At 39.2% G+C, this 22,675-nt stretch overlaps 1 protein-coding gene across 1 annotated transcript in view; it reads right to left on the bottom strand.

The window, feature by feature from the left end:
* Positions 1–7,410: 7,410 nt before the first annotated feature.
* The window catches only part of LOC115053566 (beta-1,3-glucosyltransferase-like), a 55,871-nt gene continuing 40,606 nt past the window's right edge, over positions 7,411–22,675 (bottom strand). The window contains exons 10-15 of the mRNA XM_029518384.1: positions 21,243–21,312; positions 18,846–18,959; positions 12,019–12,118; positions 11,301–11,420; positions 10,358–10,502; positions 7,411–8,640 (exon numbers count right to left, since the gene is read on the bottom strand). Coding sequence (XP_029374244.1) covers positions 8,473–8,640; positions 10,358–10,502; positions 11,301–11,420; positions 12,019–12,118; positions 18,846–18,959; positions 21,243–21,312 — 717 coding nt within the window. The 3' untranslated portion in view covers positions 7,411–8,472. The remainder of the gene's footprint in view (positions 8,641–10,357; positions 10,503–11,300; positions 11,421–12,018; positions 12,119–18,845; positions 18,960–21,242; positions 21,313–22,675) is intronic.

Here is a 22,675-nt window from a genome sequence, read left to right on the forward strand (position 1 = left end):
AAGGTGGATACAATCCAGCTGTCTTCACGTCCCTGCTGCGACTGATGAAATAACAGAGCTTAATTGTGCTTAAATGTCACTCGTGATTAAATCTTTACGCCTTTTTTTTTTTTTTTTTTTTTGGTTCATTTTGTTTATTTTTATTTTTTTTTACCTATTCCAATTTCATTGCCTCTACATAAATTTGGATGAGGTCTGACTTTCATGAAGCTGTAGAAATAATAATAGGGTCAATAAAGATAATGCAATCCTGACAGCAACTTAAGTGATATTAATGACCACTGGGAAGTAAGTAAGAAAATGACAGACTAAATTTACCCCAAAGCGTCCCGAGTCATCATAACCCTGGCAAGGGACATAAAGTCTGAGTGTGTCCTGTGTGTGTTTGTTTTTCTGCTAACATGATTTTGGCATTGTGCCTATTGAAGAATTATACCGCGGTCAAATTCACAGCAGCTTAACACAAAGTTAAAAATTTTGAACAGATTCACTGTAATTAATAATTTATTTTCATCTTATGTAGAAAAGACGTTATCTGTGATCAGATAAAACTAAAGAAGTTAAAAGCAAACAAACAAAAAAAAAAAAAATCTACAACAGGCACAGCTGCTGGAGGGAAGATATGCTTGCACTCATTTCCCTCATGCAGTAGAAGCACAGCTTTTTTTATCGATAGCAGCATTTCCAAAACAGTTGCTTATTTTAGTAGGTAATTTTTTTTATAATGTCCTCCTGACCTCCCAACACGATCCCATGTGTAAATTTCTATTTCTATCTTTGCTTTTCTATCTGCTCTCCCATTTTCGTTTGCCTAAGTGGACCCTATCGAATTCAACAATTAATGTTTTTCCTTTATTATGACTGATTGTGATGTTTGTTTTGCTGATTTTATTTTAAAAACCAGCATCCTTAGGGTAGGTCCTCTCCAAAATTGGTGTTAAATAGCAGCTTTGTGGACTGAGCACAGTACTGGTAGTAAAAAGATTTAGTGGTTTAATTTCCCACTGCTGCTATCTGTGTTAAAAGAATGCATCCGTGAGCTCTTTGACTAGCCCATAAAATGCATTTATTAAAAACCCACATTTGTCTAGATGTCAGAATGCAACTGTTCTTCACCACCTTTAACTGCACCTTTCCAATAAATTTTACCAAAAATTGCAAGATGAACATAAAATCATCTTTAAACAAGTATGCAATCACAGAAAATGACATCAGCACAATGATTTAAGAAGGACCATACCAAGCAGCAGGCAAGTTTTGATTAAGGACACATCAGAGAAAATACCATTATGTGTGGGATTTCGATACTGCTTGATTGAATTGTTGGCGGTTGTTAAGATACAAAGCAGGAGTGAGAACATTTTTCACTTATCCCTTATTTACTTTCTCTGCATGGCGCCACCAACACAGTGCCGATTCACAACTCGACCGCTTAAAGAGTGAGGCCCAGCATGCTTTGTGACTGTCCAACAAACACAAGACAGAAAATTAAGCAACACCAGAAACAAACCCCATAATGAGTTGTTGGTTCCGGCCAAACACAATTTGCAGTGAATTCCTCCTTCATACTCTTGCTTCTCTTAATTAATTCACCACTTCATTAAAATGCAGGCTGCACCATGTGAGCAGATAAATCATATAAAGTCGCAGTATTTTGATACCCTCAAATTTACCTGGTAGTTGATTGACCAATGCAAATAACAAATCATATAAATAAAACCAAATCGATTACCAGCAAATTAACAAAAAAACCAACACTAAAAGCTTTTTTGAAATTATTACAAGAAACTTTGATGTTCAGCATGAAGTGGGGAAAAATAAAACAAAAAAGAACTGGGATTATTATATTTTACTTATCACACGAAGTATTGTTGTAGCAAACGGGAAAATGGTTGTTAGTGGCTCATAGTTTTTGCGGATAACTAGAAACTAAATGACATCCATGTTTTGATACCTAAGAGACACATCATGGTTCTGTGTAAACGGATAGACTCCTATCTTTTTTATGGTGCAGCTCCTTGTATGATATCGTGTCCATGTGCAAAACTGCTGGGTGATTTGCACAAACGAATGGTCATGCAGGGGCCTGACAATGCCCAACTTCATAGGTGGGGTCCCCTGAATACACAGGAAGTGGGGAATGTGATGGTACAAGAGAAATACAACACATCTATTTCTCAACATGAAATGAGCTCTCTGTACTGTGAAAGCTGGATTCACGGCACACCGTGAGAGAACTTGTTTTTTTTTTTTTTTTTTTATCACCGCTACCGCCTCCCAAAAAAGAATGTTTTTTCAGATTACACCCTCTTACATTCAGGGTTATGGAGCAGATTTTACAGACTTCTCTTCTCAACCTTTGGTGCTTGTTCTTCTCCTACTTACCCACACTTCTCAAAATAATTACATTTCATGTGGAGAAGAAAGCAGGTGGCCATTTTTCTCTGCTTTGAGTGTCTCAAAGATAAATGAGGGTTAACATGTGTGGGAGGAATCCTGACTAGTTTCATCGAACTATGTTGTTTCATTACACAGTTACACATGCACACGGAGCTGCTTTGCCATCTTTGCATCTTGCTTCCTGAATAAGTAGGCTCAGTGAAATCATAACAGTGGCATCCTCACTTCCACCGTTTGAAAGTACACCAACGCTGGTGTACCTTCGGAATTATTCCGACAAACTAGCTGAATATTATCTGACTCGGTCAAAGACAGTGACCTTAGAATTGGATTAGCTCCCCAGGTGCAACAGCATGGCCGGCCGCTGCTCCGAAAATTTGGGATGGGTCAAGTTCAAAGACAAAATTACCCACAGGCGTCTTCAAAGTACCGAAGAGCATGCAGAGATAAACTGTGAGTGCTCCGTGCAGGGTTATATTGATAGGACACAACCAGACTGTGCATTTCCCTCGATGAACAGCACGGCCACTCCCCCATTCAGCTGCAGCTGCATTCAGCTGCTCATACAGCTTCCAGAAGTGGAGGCGTTACCTCACATGGCAAAGTCCTCCCACTCTTTCTTCACTTAACAAACTAAATTGTTAAAGGTAGCACTTTCCCTCAGCCCCTGGCCGTCAGGATAGCTGCCGTCAGCCTGTCTCCAGCCTTGTCACTCTTTGCACTAATGTCTAATGTGAAATAAATAAATGAATAAATAACTTAGCCCCAAAAAATGGATGCCATCAAAGCCTTGGGTTATGTATGTCTGACTCACTGCTCAGGAGTGTGATGATAATTACTGACACACTGTTGATTGATCTTTTCACCAATGTTACACAAAAATATCTTCTTTTTTTTTTATTTACAAACAGTCCTCTCTCACTGTGTATTAATTTGGTGATTTTGGTAGGAGACAAGGAAAGTCTGTGCATTATATGAAACATTGGAACTATAATTTTTTTCACTTATAAAAGGGAGCAAAAATCAAGATTTCTCAACCTACAGCTTTGATTCTGACATGTTGTTTTGAAGTGCAGTACTAAATTGTACTCCATATGTGCTCCTCAGACCACAAAAAAACAAACAAGCTGCAATGTTTTGCAGCCGGAGAACATGTTGTCATTCCTGGTAAGCCTGCACTGCCATAAATGTACTGCCGTTTAAGTCAGCCAGCAAATACTGCTTTAGTGCATTAGGCCATGGGGACAGTTGTAAAACTTTGTAAAAACAACTCTTAAATTGAGGTCACATAGTCCAACAATTTAAGATCACGTTGACAGTATCTGAAAGCTCCCCTCAGGAATTTTTTTTTTTTTTTAAACTGTTGCCTATGTGCTGTATTTTGCTGATTTAAACTGAGATTTGTTTTTGTTTTTTTGGATGTTTACCTCTTTTCCTGGCTCGCTGTTTCGTCGTTACTGCCATGGTATTGATGTTGAGATCACAATTAATACATATTAATGTGTGTTTTCTTTAATATCTAATATATGTATATATATATATATATATATATATATATATATACATATATTAGATATTACATTGCTGCCAGCTAGTATTGTTTCTTCCCTGGCAGGTGGATGATACAGTGGATACAATGTCCCACGCTGCAGCCAGTACAGATACAGGGAGTCGGTTCCTCCCCTGCCAATAAAAGTAATTAACTCAGAATTATAGTCTGGGTCTCCACTACAGTATCTCATATTCGTTTCCTGTGCTTGTTTTCCTAAATTGCTGTAATTTATTTATGGTTTGGTGCAGACATTGACATTTATTTCCTATGCTGTGTATTATTAATTGCATTGCATGGATCGCATGCTTTTTTGACTGTTTCTTGTTCTTCCTGCTGTAACATCCATGTCACTTTTCCCTGCAAGGGCAATAAAGTTTATTTGAACAAATCTAATCTTCTTGGAATAAGCAGCTGGTGAAGTATTCAGAAATGCTTTAATTGCAATCAGTAGACGGACACTATGAGTGCATACTATTTATTTTACTATTTAACTGGCTCTAAAACCAGTCTGGCGTTGCAGATGGCTGAGAAGTTGCTGTATTTTGACTTTCAACACTTGCCCTTGGCTTGTGTTTAACAGCAATCAGCCCTTTTCCAGGGAAGTCTGCACTGATTCAGACCCATCAGTATTATCCAAACTGCCTTTTCGAGAGATGCAACTCAAGCTCAGTGTTAGTTGGAAAATGTGCGTACGGCTAAGTGAAACAGCCATGATCATATTTTCTCACTGCATCCCTGAGATACATGTGCCCACACAAAATTATTAATTCGCCAGCCTTGGCAGCAGTGATTACATGATTTTCTTACTCAAGACTGACAACCAGAGAGATGTCTCCTGCTGAGGTACACCTTTTGAATGCATAGTGTTCATCAGTCCGATATATTTTTATTGGACACCTTCAGTTAAAATGCCAAAGGACAAAGCAAGATTTTACACTGCAGCTTCCATCTCATCTGCACTATCTGTAAACGTGCACATCTGACTGAGGTACCCTGGAAAATATTTGTGTGTTTGAGAGGAAGATACTGGAAGTGGAACTGTCAGTAGCACTAATGGAAAAACATTAAAATGCAGAGAGTGATGAACGAATCTGTTTGCACTCTCAATTTGAACCCTGCCCTGACATTATGAAAATTCTTAAAACGTGTTTATGACTGAAAGATTCAATTAGAAAGAAAATGATACATTTATGCAATACTGTACACATGACTCTTTTAATGACCTGTGAGCATGAATAGAAAAGATAAACTACAGTTTTTAATGGAAATACCTACATTATTTAAATACATGGAACATACATTGACATCCACATACAAAATCAATCTGAAGCTAATGGGACCAAAGTAATTTTAGATTCATTCTCTGAGGGCAAGAAAGTCACAGAATCCATCCAGTACTTTTCTAGATATTTTAGGAAGTCAACTAAACAACTGACATTCACATAGTAAGGAAAAGCACTCCTGCAGAACTATGAGCAGGATTCACCAGTATACACTTCGCCCTAATGAGATCACTCTAGCTGGGGGAGTTTCTGCAGCTCAAATCTGGTAATTGTTTTGCTAAAGTGATCTTTGCAGTGGTTGCTGTTGCCTTGAAGGGATGGGAAACAGATTGGCAAAAAGTGAGAAAAAACAGAGTGATGATGAAAGTCTCAGCAGAGCAAGTGGTGACAGAGATTGGTGCTGACTGCTGCAGTTCCTCTTACTCTAACGTGGTTTGGGAGGCCCTGTTGGTCACAGCAAATCCTCAGCAGGACCTGCATTCATGTTCACACCCAAATGAGAAATACAACCCTCCGATGGCTCTCCAGCCACAGCTCACATACGCTTTTATTCAAATACAGCTGAATGAATATTCATCTGACCATGTGACCCCAAATCTGCACTTAAAAAAGACGCTGAAGCATGTGATGTGAACCTGGACGTTTTGCAGAGTTCATTTGTAACCTAGCGAGCAGCTTTCAAAGGCAGTGTCACCTCCTCACAGCTGCTCACAATTTAGCCTACTGCAGTTTTAAAGGGCTGCTTGAACAAAACTGGAAAATGTGCAAACTGCCCAGCTGTCAATGAAAATCGGGAGATAATAGAAAGATTTTGTTTTGTTTTGGTTTTTTTTCCTCAATGTAGTACAAGTGCACAACCCTAACTGACCCTAACCTCATCTAAATCTTCAAAACGTTTTCAGTAATTTGAGTCAATCAGCCCTCGAAAAATGACACAAAATGCAAAACAGAGGAGGAGCATTCTACATCTTTTCAACAGCATCAATAAATAAATCACAAACTGGATGAAATGTGGGAATTTTGATTCAGGTAAAAAGCCAAAGAACATATTTATGAACATTTAAACAGTTCACAAAACAATATCGCAGAATAAATAACTGAAATTCGGCAACCTACAAAGCTGTGATGTTTTCTGAAGCCCATGATGCATAATCCCATTTGTGACTTAAATGAGCTTCAAAGGCAAATTCATAGTTGCACAGCTGATGTTTTACATCATGTTGGGAAATCACTCCTGAGACTGTAGTATTCTCACAACCAGAGCCATCGAGGTATACTTTTCCATATGAAAAAAGGGAATTTCTCTGCAGTAGAAGTTACATGTGGTGGGTTTTCAGTATAATTCCATATATTTACGTCAACAAAATGAAAGATAAATAATTTATTTACCCTTCAGCTTTCCAGAGGCTGTGAAACAGCATTTAGACCATCATGTGGGGTATAAGATCTCCAGAATCTCCAGCAATGCAGGAAATAGGCAATTTTTCTTTTTCTTTTTTCTTTCTTTGAATGTCTAGTCAATTTTCTTCTGAGGAGGTGCAATGCACAACCTGAGTATTTCTAAAATCCAGGAAACAACCCGGGCTCTGAGGACAGAGGATGTTTTGAAAGAAAATGCAGTAGCATTCAGCCTCTTTCACTATGCTGGATCAGGATTAAAGAATTCTACCACAGACAAAACTATAACCTGCCTGCAACGATGTTGCTGACATGCTAGAAATACTGGTGGTGCAAGCATGTTGTGTGGACCTTCATTGAATTATGCAGAGGATTTCCCTGAATGCAAAGTCTTACCACCACTCATCACTCCATGTGTGGTTGAATCCAGAAAGGAATTTAACTTGTTTCTTGCAAATAGGTTACAATTCATGGGTGTGTTAAGAGATGTCTGTTTGACTTATTGCACTGCTTCAAAAGCCTGAGGCTAATAGACTTTTCATGAACTCAAGCTGGCCGATTGTGTTAACAGGACAGTGTAAATTTAGCAGCAAAAATACTGATGGAATACAGAATCTGTGAGAGGAGCAGAAGCTTCTGCATTACATTGTGCATTTTACTGACTGACAGTAATGAGTCTGACCATATTAACGCTTTAGGTTTTCATTATTTTAATATTGGCTCTTTCAGAAGCGTAATGTTTCTAAAGCTTTTGAAGCCATTATGAGTCAGCTGTTACCTTTTCTAAAAAAAAAAAAAAAGTAAAAAAAAAATCCAGAAATCAAGCATTACAATTGCAAATGAACTTCTCAACCGGGCAAACAGCCTGAAGAAAGGTTTCATTCTTCAAATGAGGCTCAAGGTCTTTGAAAGACCTTTAATAATGGTCCGCAATCATTGAATCTGCCTATTAATTATCTGAGACATTTCATTTTGTGAGGACAAAAAAAGTGGGGGGTGAAAAACTGAGAGGCTACTTATATTGATAAATCCAATTTTCATCTTATACCTCAGGATATCAGCTCATGTTTTACTTGTCTGTGAAACAATGTCAAAATTGCTCCGGAGACTCCGAGGTCAGAGAGCACTTTGAGAAGCAGATGGCTTTGGCCAAAGATGTGATGAGGGTGTTTAGCTAAGTTTAAATTAAAGGCACGGTGTTCATCTGCCTGAGCACCAGTTGGATCCTTTAAAAAACTACATTTTGGGGGTAATTAAAAGCCTTTATGTTGGAGAGGGCTAAATCTGCCTTTCAGCTGTACCAAACACTGTGGAAGGACTATATTTTCAGCATTTCAGTCTTGGCCCCAATTAACCTTAAACAACTGCATAATTTATACATTACTGGTTTAAACTAAATCCTATAATAGGCCCCAAGTGAAAGAGAAAAGGAAAACATTCTCAAATATTCATACTTTTATGTCAAAATAGAGCACATAGTACAGCATTGGTAATACTTCTTGAAAGATACAGTATCTCCAAGAGACGAGGAGATGCTCCTCTGTAATGTTTAGATTACTTATGATAGAAATAAACACACATTATATTCGTATTTCCAAAATAACAGCAACCTCAACATGCAACCCAGTCATGAAAAGAACCTCATATTAAGTCATGGGCACACACTTGCATGGTCCCTCTTAACAACAGCTCAAGGTTAACAATACAAAAACATTTACAACTAGGAAGGACAATGTTTCAACTCCATGACTCCATAATACACACACCCTATGACACACACACACGCACACCGTACTCACACACACATATTCACAGAGGCCAGCCATGTGCTTAAAATTCTTATAACTCTGTCTTAGTGCTCTTATTAAGTCCACCTGAAGGTTTTTCCTTCAAGTCATCCTTAAGCCATTTGTTGAAAACTGCAACGGGGTCGATGTTCCAATGTTTATGGAACGAGATGGGCACCTGGTGAGCTAAGAAGTCTCTGGCATAGTCCTCTGGGCGCGCCTGAAAGGTAAGATTAAGTACAGTAATTTATATTTGGACGCAGTCACAAGAGGCTGCGTATTAATGCTGCAGAGAGCCAAGTGAGTGAAGACGTGAAAGTGCAAGTTTATTTTCAAACACACTGCATACTAAAATTGTGAGCCACCCCTGAACTTGTGTGTTTATTTTAGTGGCTGGTTCTTTGACACAGTAACCTATGATTTGGCTTGAATAGAAATAAAATCAGTGCTTTAGTAAAAAGGCCCTGCACAAACACAACAGATTTCACCTTTCTCTGCAGTAATCATCTCTTTCTTCATGGCTGCATTTGACTGGCATCTCACCCTCTCCTCTGTGGTTTCTCTTTGGGAGGGACTAATTACACTGGTACGGTTTGACATGGCGCAGTTATGAAAGCAAGCACTGAAATTAAAAGGCTGGCCGAATTCCATTTTAGCTGCCTCTTTTTAAGGATGTTGCAGTTGTGCGAGCTGTAATTACTACAGTACAAATACCCGCTCCTGAGGTGATATGAAGAAAAGGATATTCCGATTGCTTTGAAAGCTACACTGTATTCAATCATTTGCTGGATTTAATCAGTATGGATGCCTAGTAACAGCTTGTTCAAATTAGTTAAGCCCCAAAATTAATGGCTACACTAGAATGCGTTACAATAAATTGCTACATTGTTTTGAGTGTTTCTTTGAATCCCTGAACAACCAATTCTGAAACAACCTTGAGACGTACAAATATCCCAAAACATGAACATGATGCTACAAATGTGCCACACACCATGACACCAGCCAGATAACAGAAGTATACTTTACAAGTGAAACCACATACAAATAAATTATACACGGCCTACTGCAACTTTAAAGGAATTTAATTTTTTTAAATTTGAGTTTTAAATGATTTATTATCAATTAATAATGAAGAATCTCTTCTACAGTGATTTATCATTTTTATTTTCACTATACAAATTACAAACTTACGACATTTCTTATGACTTTTACTAACATAGTCACGGCTAGAATTGACAGTCAACAGTATATACATTGTCTCTGTGTCTCTCTGTGTCCCCTCCCACCACTCCCTGCCATTCACTTATCAAACCCAGTTCTTCTCCCCACTGTCCCTAGCTCTTGAGCTCAACCTGCGAAATGCCTTGAATAACACATTACAATGTGGCGTTCCGCAGTTAAAATACAATTGAACAGCCTGCACTTGTTAATATGGGATTTTATAAGCTCTAAATGGGACTTTTGCTGCCGTGGCTTTGTGGGTAGGATCTTGTTGCTTTCATCAATTTGATGTATCTCAAACCCAGAATGGCAACTACAGACAGCTACTTGTACTCGGAGAGTCTAAGATACAGTATGTATACGTATATTTAGGCAATGCTTAATGGCTTAATGAGCCAGAGGAAATGAAAGCACCTGTGTGAAGATGCAGGTTGCCAGCTATTAACAAGACAGAGGTGTCTTCCTGTCTCCTGGTAATGAGTCTGTAAAACCTGAGAAGGCATTTTACTTTCCTTGCACCGTGTAATTGTTAAAAGGTGCCATGTATCTTGCTGAAAAATGTTCCCTATGACTGAACAGGTGCTGGGAAAATTTCAAATGATGAGTGTTCATTCACGAACAAGCCAAAGAATTGAATTGTCTTCCCCAGATACAAAAACAGAGAGAGAAAGAGGGGGGAGAGAGACTGGTTGTTTTGTAAAGAGTGAGGATACTACCTGATGGAAGAGTGGACTGTGGGTGACAGGAAGTCCGAGAGCATTGAGGCACATTCCCAGCACCATGTCATCTGGCGCATCATTGCTGTAGCACTTGCAGCCGCTGTCAAGGAGTTGGACGACAGCCTCCCTGCTGAACACCATCCTGCAGCACCACAGATGTGGAAGTAAACACAGAACATAGTCGATTTAACTTCACTGCAAATGATGAGTTTAGAAATCTGTGCTAAAAAGGACAATTTTTGTGTGCATGTCTTTCGTCCCGAAAGTCATCATGGTATTTTATTCATCTGGTGAGAAGACGGCTGAGTAGGGATGTGTCGAGCCATCATCATTGTTGGTGCTTCATAACAATGATGTGACAACTCTTTGAAAAGAGAAGCAATTACACATGAAAAAAACAAATCTTAGGCTGTCAGGAAAATCTCTCATTGCCACTCAAAACAGTTTTTTGAGATATCACTTTGGGAAAACTGGCAGTTGCAGTGTTGTGAAGTGACACTGCAACTGAAGTGTCCCTAAATAGAGTTCCTCACACAGCTCACTCATGGCTCAAGATTTATCTTCACTACAGCTGACAGCTGACACATAACTAGCATGCAATAAAGAGGGTTCCAAATATGGATGTTTTGGAATTGCAATCATTTTTCTGCTGTATGCTTTCTTGAGAAGACTAAACACAGATAAAACAGTTTTCTCTGTGTCTAGTCTTCTCAACTGATGACCTTGCACTGAATTTTTCAGAATTTGTTTTTATCATATTTACTGTAATGTAGTTTGCAAACCAAAATTCCCCCAAGGGAGCAACTCACTTTTAAGCTTTACCGAAAAGATTTATCTCTAAATTAGAGGCTACAGGTTTTTCATTATAGATTTTATAGTCCCTCTGCAGCATCTGTGTCTTTCATCAATATACCCGGAGCATCTGAGCCGCGAAACTCACCCTCCACCTCCTGTGATGTAGCTGTAGCCTCCTTGACTCAGGCCGTAGCCGTACCTCTCCCCGAGACACACTGGTTCAGAGGGGTTGTAACAGCTCAGCAGGACTCGCAGTCTAGGGAGGCTGCAGAAAGGTCAAGATCACATTCATCACAGATATTATTGTATTCCCTCTCAACCCCTCCCCCCAGTCTAGCTCTGTTTGAGCTTCCTGCCTCTTAAAGGAGGTTTTTCCTGCCACTGTCACCAAGTGCTTGATGATGTTGATCAGGGAGGGATTTGTTGGGTCTCTCTAAATAATTCCATAAAGACCTTGGTCGAGACCTGCTCTATATGTAAAGTGCCGTGATGTAACTCTGAAATGAATTGATATAAATAAATTAGATTTGATATATGCCCAGGCCTGCGCATGTACAAGATATCCACTCCCAGGGTGAAATAGCTGGTCCCCCCCAAGGACTGTTGCTCCTCATGGTGGGACATCCTGCCTGAAAAAATGAAGCCAGCTGGACTTTTATACTGATTTTATGTTGCTGTATTTTTATTATTATTATTACAAAAATGTACTTCTGAAGTGTCTTCCTGTCTTTCACTGTACAAACTCTTTTTTGCCTCTGAGACAGAATCTTATGAATAAATGTCATCAAACCACAAGATCAATAAAAATGTGGCATTTAAAGACCAAAGCATTCTGTCCCAGATAAGAAATTATAAAAAAATACCTGATAAGTGTGTCATCATCCACAACAAGGAGCCACCTGGTGTTTGGGACAGTGCTGCTGAGAAATCTTTGAAGGATCGCAAATGTTTTCCCGCAGTGGCCTGCAAATAGAGACATGCTGTCAATAGACTGGCCACTGCGATTTAATCACATATTGACCGCGTGCTGTATTTGGCTTTACAAAGATAAATGACCCTGTTGCAGAGAGAAAAACACAACTTGGCATAAGCTTGCATCTACACGCACACACACACACACACTGTTGTACGCTTAAATGCACACAAACAAAATTACAGTTATGAATGAAGAAACCTCTGTAGGATTTTAAGAAATGACAAACCTGCAGTTACAAAGTGTAGGTAAAAAAACTAACAAACAGAAAACTTTTCACTGAAGTGCACGTAGGTTGACCGATTTCAGTTTTGATGCAGTATCTGGGGATGCAACAGCTCCATTCAGCTCAATGGGTGAAGAAACGGCACCTGCAGTGATCGAGCGAGGGCAACGTTGATATCATGCTAAACGCAACCAATGTAAAAAGTAGGACTGCTGTGCTTTGAAATTGCAATGTTTCTGTAAATTCCTGTGTTTGACAGCCCTGTGTGTGATAATGTGTGTAGCCTGTGTAGTTTTCTGCTCAAGAACACCTTAAGTGCACATGTGGCTCTGGGCGGGCACGTCAGCTACTTCAACATCAAACCAGTGACCTTATGCTTAAGTGGCTGAAGCTTTCGATGCTTTTCCCACTTTTGTAAGATTTGGATTGTATAGTCATACAGAAAGTCATGTATTGCTTTTAAAGTCCAGAGATGTGTCTTCTTGAGCCTTGTGAGCCAAATGAAAGCTGCTGTCTACAATCTGGGTCTCAAAGACATGATAAGGTATACTTGGAAAATCAGACTTTTACTCTGGCATGTTTGATATGGACACCAGCTGGAACAAAAATGTTCTGCCAAGTTCAGTAAAGAAAAAGAGTGATGTGGAAGTACACAACAAATAAGTTACCCAAAGAAACATACCCATCAGAATCCAAATATCTGCACACCATCATGGCTGAGAGCTGAGACATGGAAATCCCTGGTGGCAAACATAACAAAGAATACTGAGGGCCTACTGTTTTATTTATAGGGAACCCAAGGTGTGTTTTCTCCTTGAATCTGAATATAGAAAAGGCAAGGACACATTGAACTGCTGACAGGAGTAAAATCCCCAAAACACACTTTTACAGATAGGTCTCCAAGAAAAAACCCCAAAAATTATTTTTGGTTGAAGGAGGTTAGTGAGTGGCATTCAAGCTCAACGAGTTGCAGTACTTTCGCTGGTTATGTGTCCAGAAATATCTATCTAATAAATGTGAGAAAAAAAAATTGTGCGGCTTGTGCATTCACATGAGCATGATCATAGCACAACCACAGTGTCACCAGGACACTCTTGACCACAGATGATTTATTTATTTGATAAAAATCATGCCATGTTCCTATTTCAAGGTCTTGCATCAACCTTCCCTTACCCGCTGAGATGGTCTAAAAATTTTAACCCCAGACTGTTAAGTGAATTTTCAAATGTGTATATGGTGTTTTTCTTTCCGTCAGACACATTTGTGACTAAAGAATAAAAACTTTCTCTTCAAATAAAAGAATACGCAACTGGGAGTTGGCTTTAAAAACTGAGATGACTCAAAGTAATCAGTGAAGTCAACTGAAGGTGAGGAAGAAAGAATAATGGTGGGGACTACAGATGCCTGACCGATTGATGTTTGTTGACTGTCGATGAAGTCACGGCGGCTCTCGACAGTCATTAGCATAAGCCTCAAGGCCTTGGGAAACAAACAGAAAGGCTTAAACAAAAGAAGTAGAAGGAATTCCATATGTACTAACTTTAACTACACTTTTAGTCTGATAACTGATAGTCAATTAAGTGGATATTAAGACTGATAAAGAACTGTCTTTTTTAAAATTTGAACTCATCCATCATTTTATTGAAGGCTTATCTGATTAATGCTATGCTTAGTGGCTTTAACTCCTGATGGACTCCACTGAGCATTTCTCTTTTGAATCCAGTATAATACTCCTTTTGTTTCTGGTTGTCATGGCATTTCAGGCTACCACTTACTGTATAAAGTCATCCTTTTCTCAGACTCAGCCCACTTTAAATCCAATCTGCTGCACTGTACCGACTCCAAGATGTAAATGGTGTAATGGGTTCAGTTTGAGTGACACAGTGCAGTTATTAAACTAACAGTAGCTTCAGTATTTGGCCGCTTACCAAAGAAGAGACAGTCCTACTGGCTTGATGATGGACTGTGGACAGCTGCCAAAGTTTCAACACTCGACTGTTGTCTCCCAAAAATAAAGAAAGAAATTCAGACGAGAGAGGATACTTTGTCCTGGAATGAGAAAGACTTAGCCAAAAACAGCTGCAAAAAAAAAATCGACCATAAATGTTGTTTGACAGGAGCAGAGCTGTGGCTTTTTCCAGAGTAAGATGTCAAACTCAGAGGTAAAGCCATATCACCTCTTCCCTGCATTAGGTGACATGTCAAGTTATGCAAATCAGCACCCAGGCACCTTGTGACCATCTGCAAATTGCGAAGTGAGCACACATCATCTTTTGCCCCTGATTCCAGGACACTTTCTGCCCCGCAGAGAAAGAAGAACATGACAAAACAAGTGGCAGCCCACCCGTGATGTCACCCAATTGTTTGTGAGCTGCCATTTTGAAGCCTCAAGTTTGTAATTTGGCCTTTCATTGTTCTTTTGAAACCAGAACAAATGGCATTCAGAGGAGAAGCTGCTCTGTAGTCTATCCTGATTGACAGGCAGGTCCCTGTGTGGGCTACACTCACAGGGATGCCATGCATGAAAGCATACCTTTGTGTATTTTCTCTCTCTTCTTTTTTTTTTTTTGAAAAATGAAATTAGATACTAAGATATACATTTATTAGGAAAACTTTTAGAGGCTATAAATCAAATGAGAAGTAGGAACATTAAGTTCTGTACAAATGGGCTTCATTATTGCCACTCTGCTTGATGGCAATGGCTGAACAGATCACACTTATCTTTTAGTCAGATATTTGGCAAATTGACCCACTCTGGGACAAATAAATGAATTTAAATTTGAAAAGCTCCTCTTCACTACAGCACATTGCCACTGCAATTAGATGCCTCCGGATCTTTTTAACCTGCCTGCTAGATCTCCAACAATTAGAAGATGAATCCATTGATTTTCTGAACAAAAATGCCAGAGAGTTGTTTATTCCACTTCCTCAAATGTGAGGATTTAATGGTTGAGTAAAATGAATGATTATGATAGGACTTCTGCATGGCATTTCTTGGAATGAACTGACATGTCACAGACGAAATGATTAAATGATTAATCGATAACGTTTGCCCATAGTTGCATATGTAGTATCTGGAGTTATTACATTATAAAAACCTTTCAGTATCAGTCAGTCTATAATGCAATCAACAAATCAATATGATGTAGCTGTGGAAGTGCCCCTCTGATCCTTCACGGATCTTTTCCATCCAAAGGGGACGGGGCCTTTGCTGTCAGAGTCCCTTGACTTTGGAACAACTTGCCAGAGGAGACCAGGATTGCCAAGTCAGCCATTTGAACTCACTTCACATAAAAAAAGCTTTTGTTTCATTTATATTTATATTGACACATTGTGAAGCACCCGTGTTACTGGTATTGAAGTGCTTTACAAATAAGGGCAGTATTATATTATAAAGATATAATAGTGAAAAGATTTTCTTATTCTTCAGTTTTGTTTTTCGTTTGTTTTTTTAACCAATAGGCTCTATTAGCTGCAAAGTCAACAAGGTTTTTAAAGCTGCCCCACTGCAATAACTCAATGTGATATCAGCAACATATTTAAAATATTTCTATAGGATTTTAAAGTTTCTAAAATAGATATTTTTGAAAGAAACATAAAAAAACAAGTTTGAGTGATGCATCATAAGCTGTGGGCTGACACTGTAGTAGCTCAGGGGAGAGCCTGTTTACTCTGCGCACATCAGATCTCCAGCTTTACACTAGTTACACCATCTCAGGTGACGCATCAGCCAGCGCTGAATATACTGGCTGCCGGAATGATAAAAGTTGCAGGCATATTTACATGGCTACTGGTGGTATATTTAACAGTACACAGGGAAAATGAGAAGCAGCAGGCTGGCTGGGAAAACAGACGTATCCTATCACTTCTCCCAAACCAACAATATCAAGGCACAGCGTGAAACTTTCCCATCGCTGCTGATTACTGCTGCTCATAAAATCATTCCACCCAGTTCTTATATACCAAGGCTTGAACAACTCAGAAACTCTTCACACCACTTGTTTGCTGTTCGAGGTAATGTGAAAGTTTGGACATCAGTTTGGAATGGGATTTGTTTAGCTGGGGTGAAACTTATCCTCAGAGATCTGATCAAACTTTCTGTTTCAATGTGGATTTAAAATGTGATCGTAAATGAGGATGAAATTAGCCAGAAACCCGAGAGCACTGACACCTCCAAAGTTCAAGTGGATCTGCGGTGCAGAGTTAGGAAGGCAAAGAGGTGTATAGTGGTTCTGTTGGAAAGCAAGAAGCTGTCATTATCCACAACCAGGCCCTCGAGTACTATAGTTGCTTATCAACAACAAACTGGACAGAATACAGAGTAAGCCTACAAGCTTATGCTTGTTGAGGATCAGCGCTGAAAGCAGACTAGTTCACTTGTTCCAGCACGTAGCCGTTGGCAGTTTGTATCCTTCCATCCTTCCCTGCCTCCATGCAAATAGTTTGCAAAACACATCCTTGTTAAAGAGCTGCCTGGAGACAGTAACTGAAGGGAAACTGAAGACTAAACCACAATCGTTTAAACAATCCTCCCGACAGTAGTGGGCTGAAAAGTGGCTACGGCCGATGCATCATCCCATTAAGGCCCAACATGAGAGGTCGTAGGTGCCGTTTTGTGCCGACAGCCATCAGACTGTAAAATAATTCGCGCTCAAATGGCCCCTGCATCAGGCGACCAGGAGAAAGATGATGCAGAGAGCTTAAGCTGCCCTCACAGACAGCCATGGATTGCTTTGAGCATTTCTGCGCTCAATGTGCATGTTCTTTTACCCGCTCCTGATTATTATTCACTCTGCATTCCCTCAAACTTTGAGTGAATTGGCCAACTTTGCAGTTGAAGCCAAAATTTGTGAAGCGTTCACTGTTCAGAAAATGGCCACAATGCCTTGTCAGACAATTTTGGAGGCAATCACAAACGTGGATCTTCCAGACATGCACTCACACTAGCCTGAGGATAAAAACTGACATGTGAAAATATCTTTGTGATAAATAAGTGACTATGCATATTGGAATGAATAAAATGATCAGAGCATGAAGCACTTCTGGATGCAGTAAATTTCATTCATCCATCCATCTGTTTCTCATCTGGTTCAGAGAGTCGCTGGAAATAATCCTGGATTGGTTTACCCATCATCATCCTCCAGTGCCTCCCCGAGGACATGCTGCAGGATGATATTGATGAGTAAAAGCTTCTCCTGAGGAACCAGCAAACACTCAGCCCACTCGGGGGGGCTGAAAGCCACCTTTCAGCTATATTACCATGCGCAGCCTCTTAATGTAGAGGAGCACTGACTGTGAACTCTGAATTCTTGATTTGCTCTTTACATTTCCTTATATGTAAGTATGTGCATTTGTATAAAGCCCATCGCACTTTCTGACACTTTGATCTCTGTTGTATTGTCTACACTATTACATGAAATCAAAAATATTAAAGATGTTTCATGCATATTTCCTCAACCTGTAACTCAAACATCTTTGATAATATTAAGATCTTGTGAAATGCATAGGCTTTCTCAAAGACAGAGTTAGTCTGACCAGTGCAGAGGGAATGTCATCCACCTACTGATAACGACTTTCTGGAGTCTTTGATAACTGTCTGGTAGCTGTGCTTGCTTAGGATGAAACTTAAGAAAGACTGCTCCAGGCCACATAACCTTGATATAAACCAGTGAGCTTTGCAGTCTCAGGAGGTGAATGTATTTTTCTTTGGGCCAACCAGGCTACCTTCTTTCAGTTTTAGCTGCTGACTGTCTGATCGTTTTTGATCTTCTTTTCCAATTCTCACCAAGACAGCATGTAAGCATATTAACAAGATGGCAAAAAGACATGGCCCTGCATTATGAGTTAGGGTTAAATAAATATCGACCCAATAGTGCAGTATGTTTGACAAAGTTCAAACTGATAAACTTCCCTGTGGTTAAAAACAAACCACTACAAGGGGTGCAAAGCACGGAATTCTCACACACAAACAAATATCAGCAGCAAACATCTTGGTCATTAGCTGCTGACAGTCTAATGATCTGTGGAGATCAGCTGGGGAGAGTGGCTAAGCATGCGGTTAGTAAATGTGCAGGATCTAACTTTCAGTCTGAGAACAAACAAAAGACGCAGACCCGTTTATCACCTCAGATTACTCAGAAAAAATACATTTATAAAAGAGAGCATTCAGTTGTGTTAAAAACCTCAGCAGGATGTAGTAAAATCTCCCTTTACACAGACGACTGAGAAACAAACATCTCGTGCGTGAGGAAAGCACACTTGCAGGGACCAAGAGCGGAGTTTCACGGCTGACTTGCATTCGCTGCAATCCTGCTGCAATGTCAGCTTGAATCACCGGCACCACCCTCTTCACAAGGCATCAAGTTATAGAAATTTCAACTCTATTTTGCCATTTCATTTTTCATGTCCCTCCATATATGCAGCTGACTCTGCCCCATTAAAGAGGTCTCACTGAAGTCCTTTGGTGTCACCATGGGCAGAGGAGCTCTTACCTCTTTCAGTATTGGGTACTCCCAGATTAATGGTTGGTATTGAAGGATCAGCATGGTCACTGTAGTACTCCAAATACAAGGCATCCTTTTCCCATGTCTTCTTTATCACTGGAACTGGAGCGAAGAAAAGGGAATATCAGTGTTTGCAATCCTTCGCAACAAGTGGACCTCTGAAACCACACGAATACTTATCTATTTCAATTCTATTTTTAGTAAAATATTCTAACACCACAGAATGTATTAAGCAACAAATCACCAGAATACAAAATAGGGAAAACAGATTATATTTAAAGAGGATGGCGATCGTGCTCCCTTTAATCCTTCCCCTCTGTTCAATGTCAGGATCAGTTGAAAACATGTACAGATGCGTCACCATTCGTTATTCCATTCACTGGAACTTCACGTTTCATGTTTTCTCATCCAACTGATGGTTAGAAGAAAGAGCATTAACTTTCATTTCAGCAGTTAACGCTTTCAGAGTTAGCAAACCTGTCCTCTTCATGAAACACATTTTTTTAACTTGTCTTTTTTATGCAAACATGTCGAGACCTGCAGCCATATGACTCGTTGTCCTGTTCGAAAAAGCAGAGGAGCAGAGTCTGCGGGGATAAATAGAAGGAAAAAGTACATGCATATACAGTAACCAGATGAGCTATTACTACACACAGCACTGACCTATTGCCTGGCATCACATTTTTTCTGCCGACTGGGATCTGACTGACTAGATGTGAGGATGGTGGGAAGAGTTTCTGAGTTGTTAAGGCCTCAGTACTGAGAAAGGCAGAAAAAGGGATCTGCAGCAGTGGCTGCTCAGGGCTCTGTTCAACGCTAACAACGAAACAAAAGCGATTCAGAGGCACATTTAAAAATGAAAGACTAAAGATGCTGACCATCACTTGCTTTTGTAGCTGTTAGAACTTGGAAACTGAAACATATGCTAAATTTAACAATGCTATTTCATATTTCCACATGCGGTTGTATAAAACACAGGCACCTTCCTGTGGTGCACAACCAGCCGATTATAAGGAGCTGTTTGAAAAGACAGATACTAAAGCAGACAAGTTATTAACGCATCTCTGTGAAAGAGATGGCTTCTTCCAAATACATGAAATGGAATTTCACCAAATATATACTATTAAAACAGGAACAAACAGAAACTCAAGGGTAAGTAGTTTAGAATCTAAAATTACCAATAAATAAATGATGAAAAATTATTTTATTTGTTTTATATTAATGTATTTATTACTTATCGCTAAAGTTTTTCATTTATAATTGCAGTTTTACCTCACCACTTTTGCATTTTTTTTTCCGTAAGCACAATTTTTTCTTGGCTTTTTGGCATGCATTTTAGCTCAATTATGCAAATATGGGCTCTGATTGGTTGATAAATATCAGAATGATGTGAGATTGACAGTGAATAGGTGTGAACTGTATATACGGGGTTACAGTACGCCTCTTGTTGCAGATGCTTTGTGTTTCTGATGTGTTATGTTGGATGTAAAGTTCATAATTACAGCCAGTCAGCTCACAACAGTGTTTAGACAAAAGACATTTCTTACATTGCTGCCACATCCCACATTGGTGATCTAGTGAGCCTTTGTTTACATCAGCTTCCTCAGCAGTCTGTACTGCTTTTAAATACTCTGCCACTGAGCACTATGTGACAGTAAACTACAGTATACTCTCTAGTCTGCGGGATTGGAACAGCATGAATGCTGATATCTTTGTTTTTGTACTTTGTACAGTACAATTATTACAGGTAATGGAGATTAAAGAGCCTTGAAACTTACTGACAGCAAATTAAACGTGACCCGCTTTCATGTCTTGTGGGTATTGATCTCAGCTCACCTTTGCTATATAAATTTCATATAGTGTGCACTTGAAACTGATAATGGCAGCTTGGCAGAGGAAATGGTAATGAAAGTAATCAGCACAATTACTTCTGAAGGGCAGCTTCTAAATGTGGTGAACCATTTGTGTGTTCCTTCGTGAGTGTGATGAATCTGCAATTTGATCTATTGACTGAAACTGGTACTTTTTCATTAGGTGACAAAAGAAACAGATTTACTCTTGCAAGCTCCTTTACTTGTTAAATAATTGCTGAACTCAGAAGGTGATTTTTTTTTTTTTACACCTGCAGTATTATTAAGGGAAACATGAGGTTGAGTATGGCAGGGTTTTTTTTTCCAGCCTCAACACTAATAATTAAATGTTTCAGTCACAAAGGTGGAATCATTAAAAAATTATTTAGTCATGATGAGGAGGAAGAGCTCTTGCACGGTAACACATGTACAACCAAGCCATTGTTGGTACAACAAATCCATTACATCAAGAGGATGTGCTATTTAAAGCAATATTTTTGGTCTTTTGCATGTTCTGTGTAGGAGTGTGACTCACCTCTTTCACTGTGAAACTTCCTACATGTTTTCACAGCAACAAATATATCTTCTCTGTTTACAGGTTCCCCCTTTGATGACAGTAAAAGATATGTATCAAAGAAATGCTTGCATGATCAAACTACATAAATCGCAAGTGATTCAAACAGAAGCTAAAGTACGTGCAGCCAATTTGTTCAATTCAAGTTTTTTTTTTTTTTTTTTTTCAGGCTGTATTAAATGTCCAAGTGATCAGTGGAAGTTATTAGCTTCAGATTGAAATTAAAAACTGATATTTTTGTAAATGGTCTGAGGTCATTTGGCCCTCTGGTTGTTTCCTCTCTGAACTCAGAGAAACACGGAGACTGATAACGATGTAAAATAAGTTAAATTTTAAGGGTTTATGCTGGATACAGTGAACTGCTTTGACACATAAAAGCTCATGAAAAAGAGAAGGATGAGAAACGCGAGCCATTAAAGGAAACTGAATGAAACTAACATCTCTCTACACCTCGGTGTTCTTTGAGCACAACAAAGAAAAACAGAAAACATCTCAGCATCTTTCATTTTGGATTGTGTGTGGGAACAAACAGTCACACAAAACAACTCACTAAGTCAGCAACAGACAGAATGTATTAAAAAAATTAAAGATAATTTGAAAATGCCATCAGGTGCGACAGTAACGACCACATCTTATGTTTTATAGAAAAGGATGTGCTGAACAGTAATAATGTCAAACCTGAGCACCACAAACAAAACAGGAGCTAGAGAAATTATTAACATAGAAATATATAAACATATCTGGAAAAAAATTCTAAAAGATTTTACAATTTAAAATTTTGACCTTTTTAATTTCTTCAAAACTTCAATTTTCCACTCAGTATTTACATCTCCATATATGATGGCAACGCAAAAGGCCCATACTATTTTCTACAGCAATGCCACAGAGATGAGCAGCTGGGTGTGTGAGCACAGATGTGTTGTTGATCCAGGACCCCAAATAAGACTCAAGAAAACTCAAAACATTCTTATTTTGGTCCTCAGATACTCACTCCCACTTTCTTCCTCAGACTTCACGGTGACTTTTTTGGCTTGCTTTACTCATTCAACATGACTCGTTTTTTTAATTCAAACACCCTTGCGCTGAAATATGTAACATTTGCGTCAGAATAACAGCAGAATAAGTGTTATTGTTCCAAAAAAATGGACGCGTTTTGTTCCAGCAGGCACTTTATGGATTGCTGTCCTTTGCCTCCTTGAATTTGCCTTCTGAGGCACTTGATTCTTTGTTAGGCTCGGGCCGCACTTGGCAATTTGTCTTGCAACTTGCAACAAACGCAGACCGATTACGATATGTCCCCTCTTGTTCTGTGTAAATGGAAAGTTCTCCCTGAATACTTATTAAACCTGTGACCGCCATGCTTCTTCGCTGGCTGCTTGAGTCGTTGCCCTGTT

Source organism: Echeneis naucrates, chromosome 13, assembly GCF_900963305.1.
Source record: "Echeneis naucrates chromosome 13, fEcheNa1.1, whole genome shotgun sequence".
NCBI lineage: Eukaryota > Metazoa > Chordata > Actinopteri > Carangiformes > Echeneidae > Echeneis > Echeneis naucrates.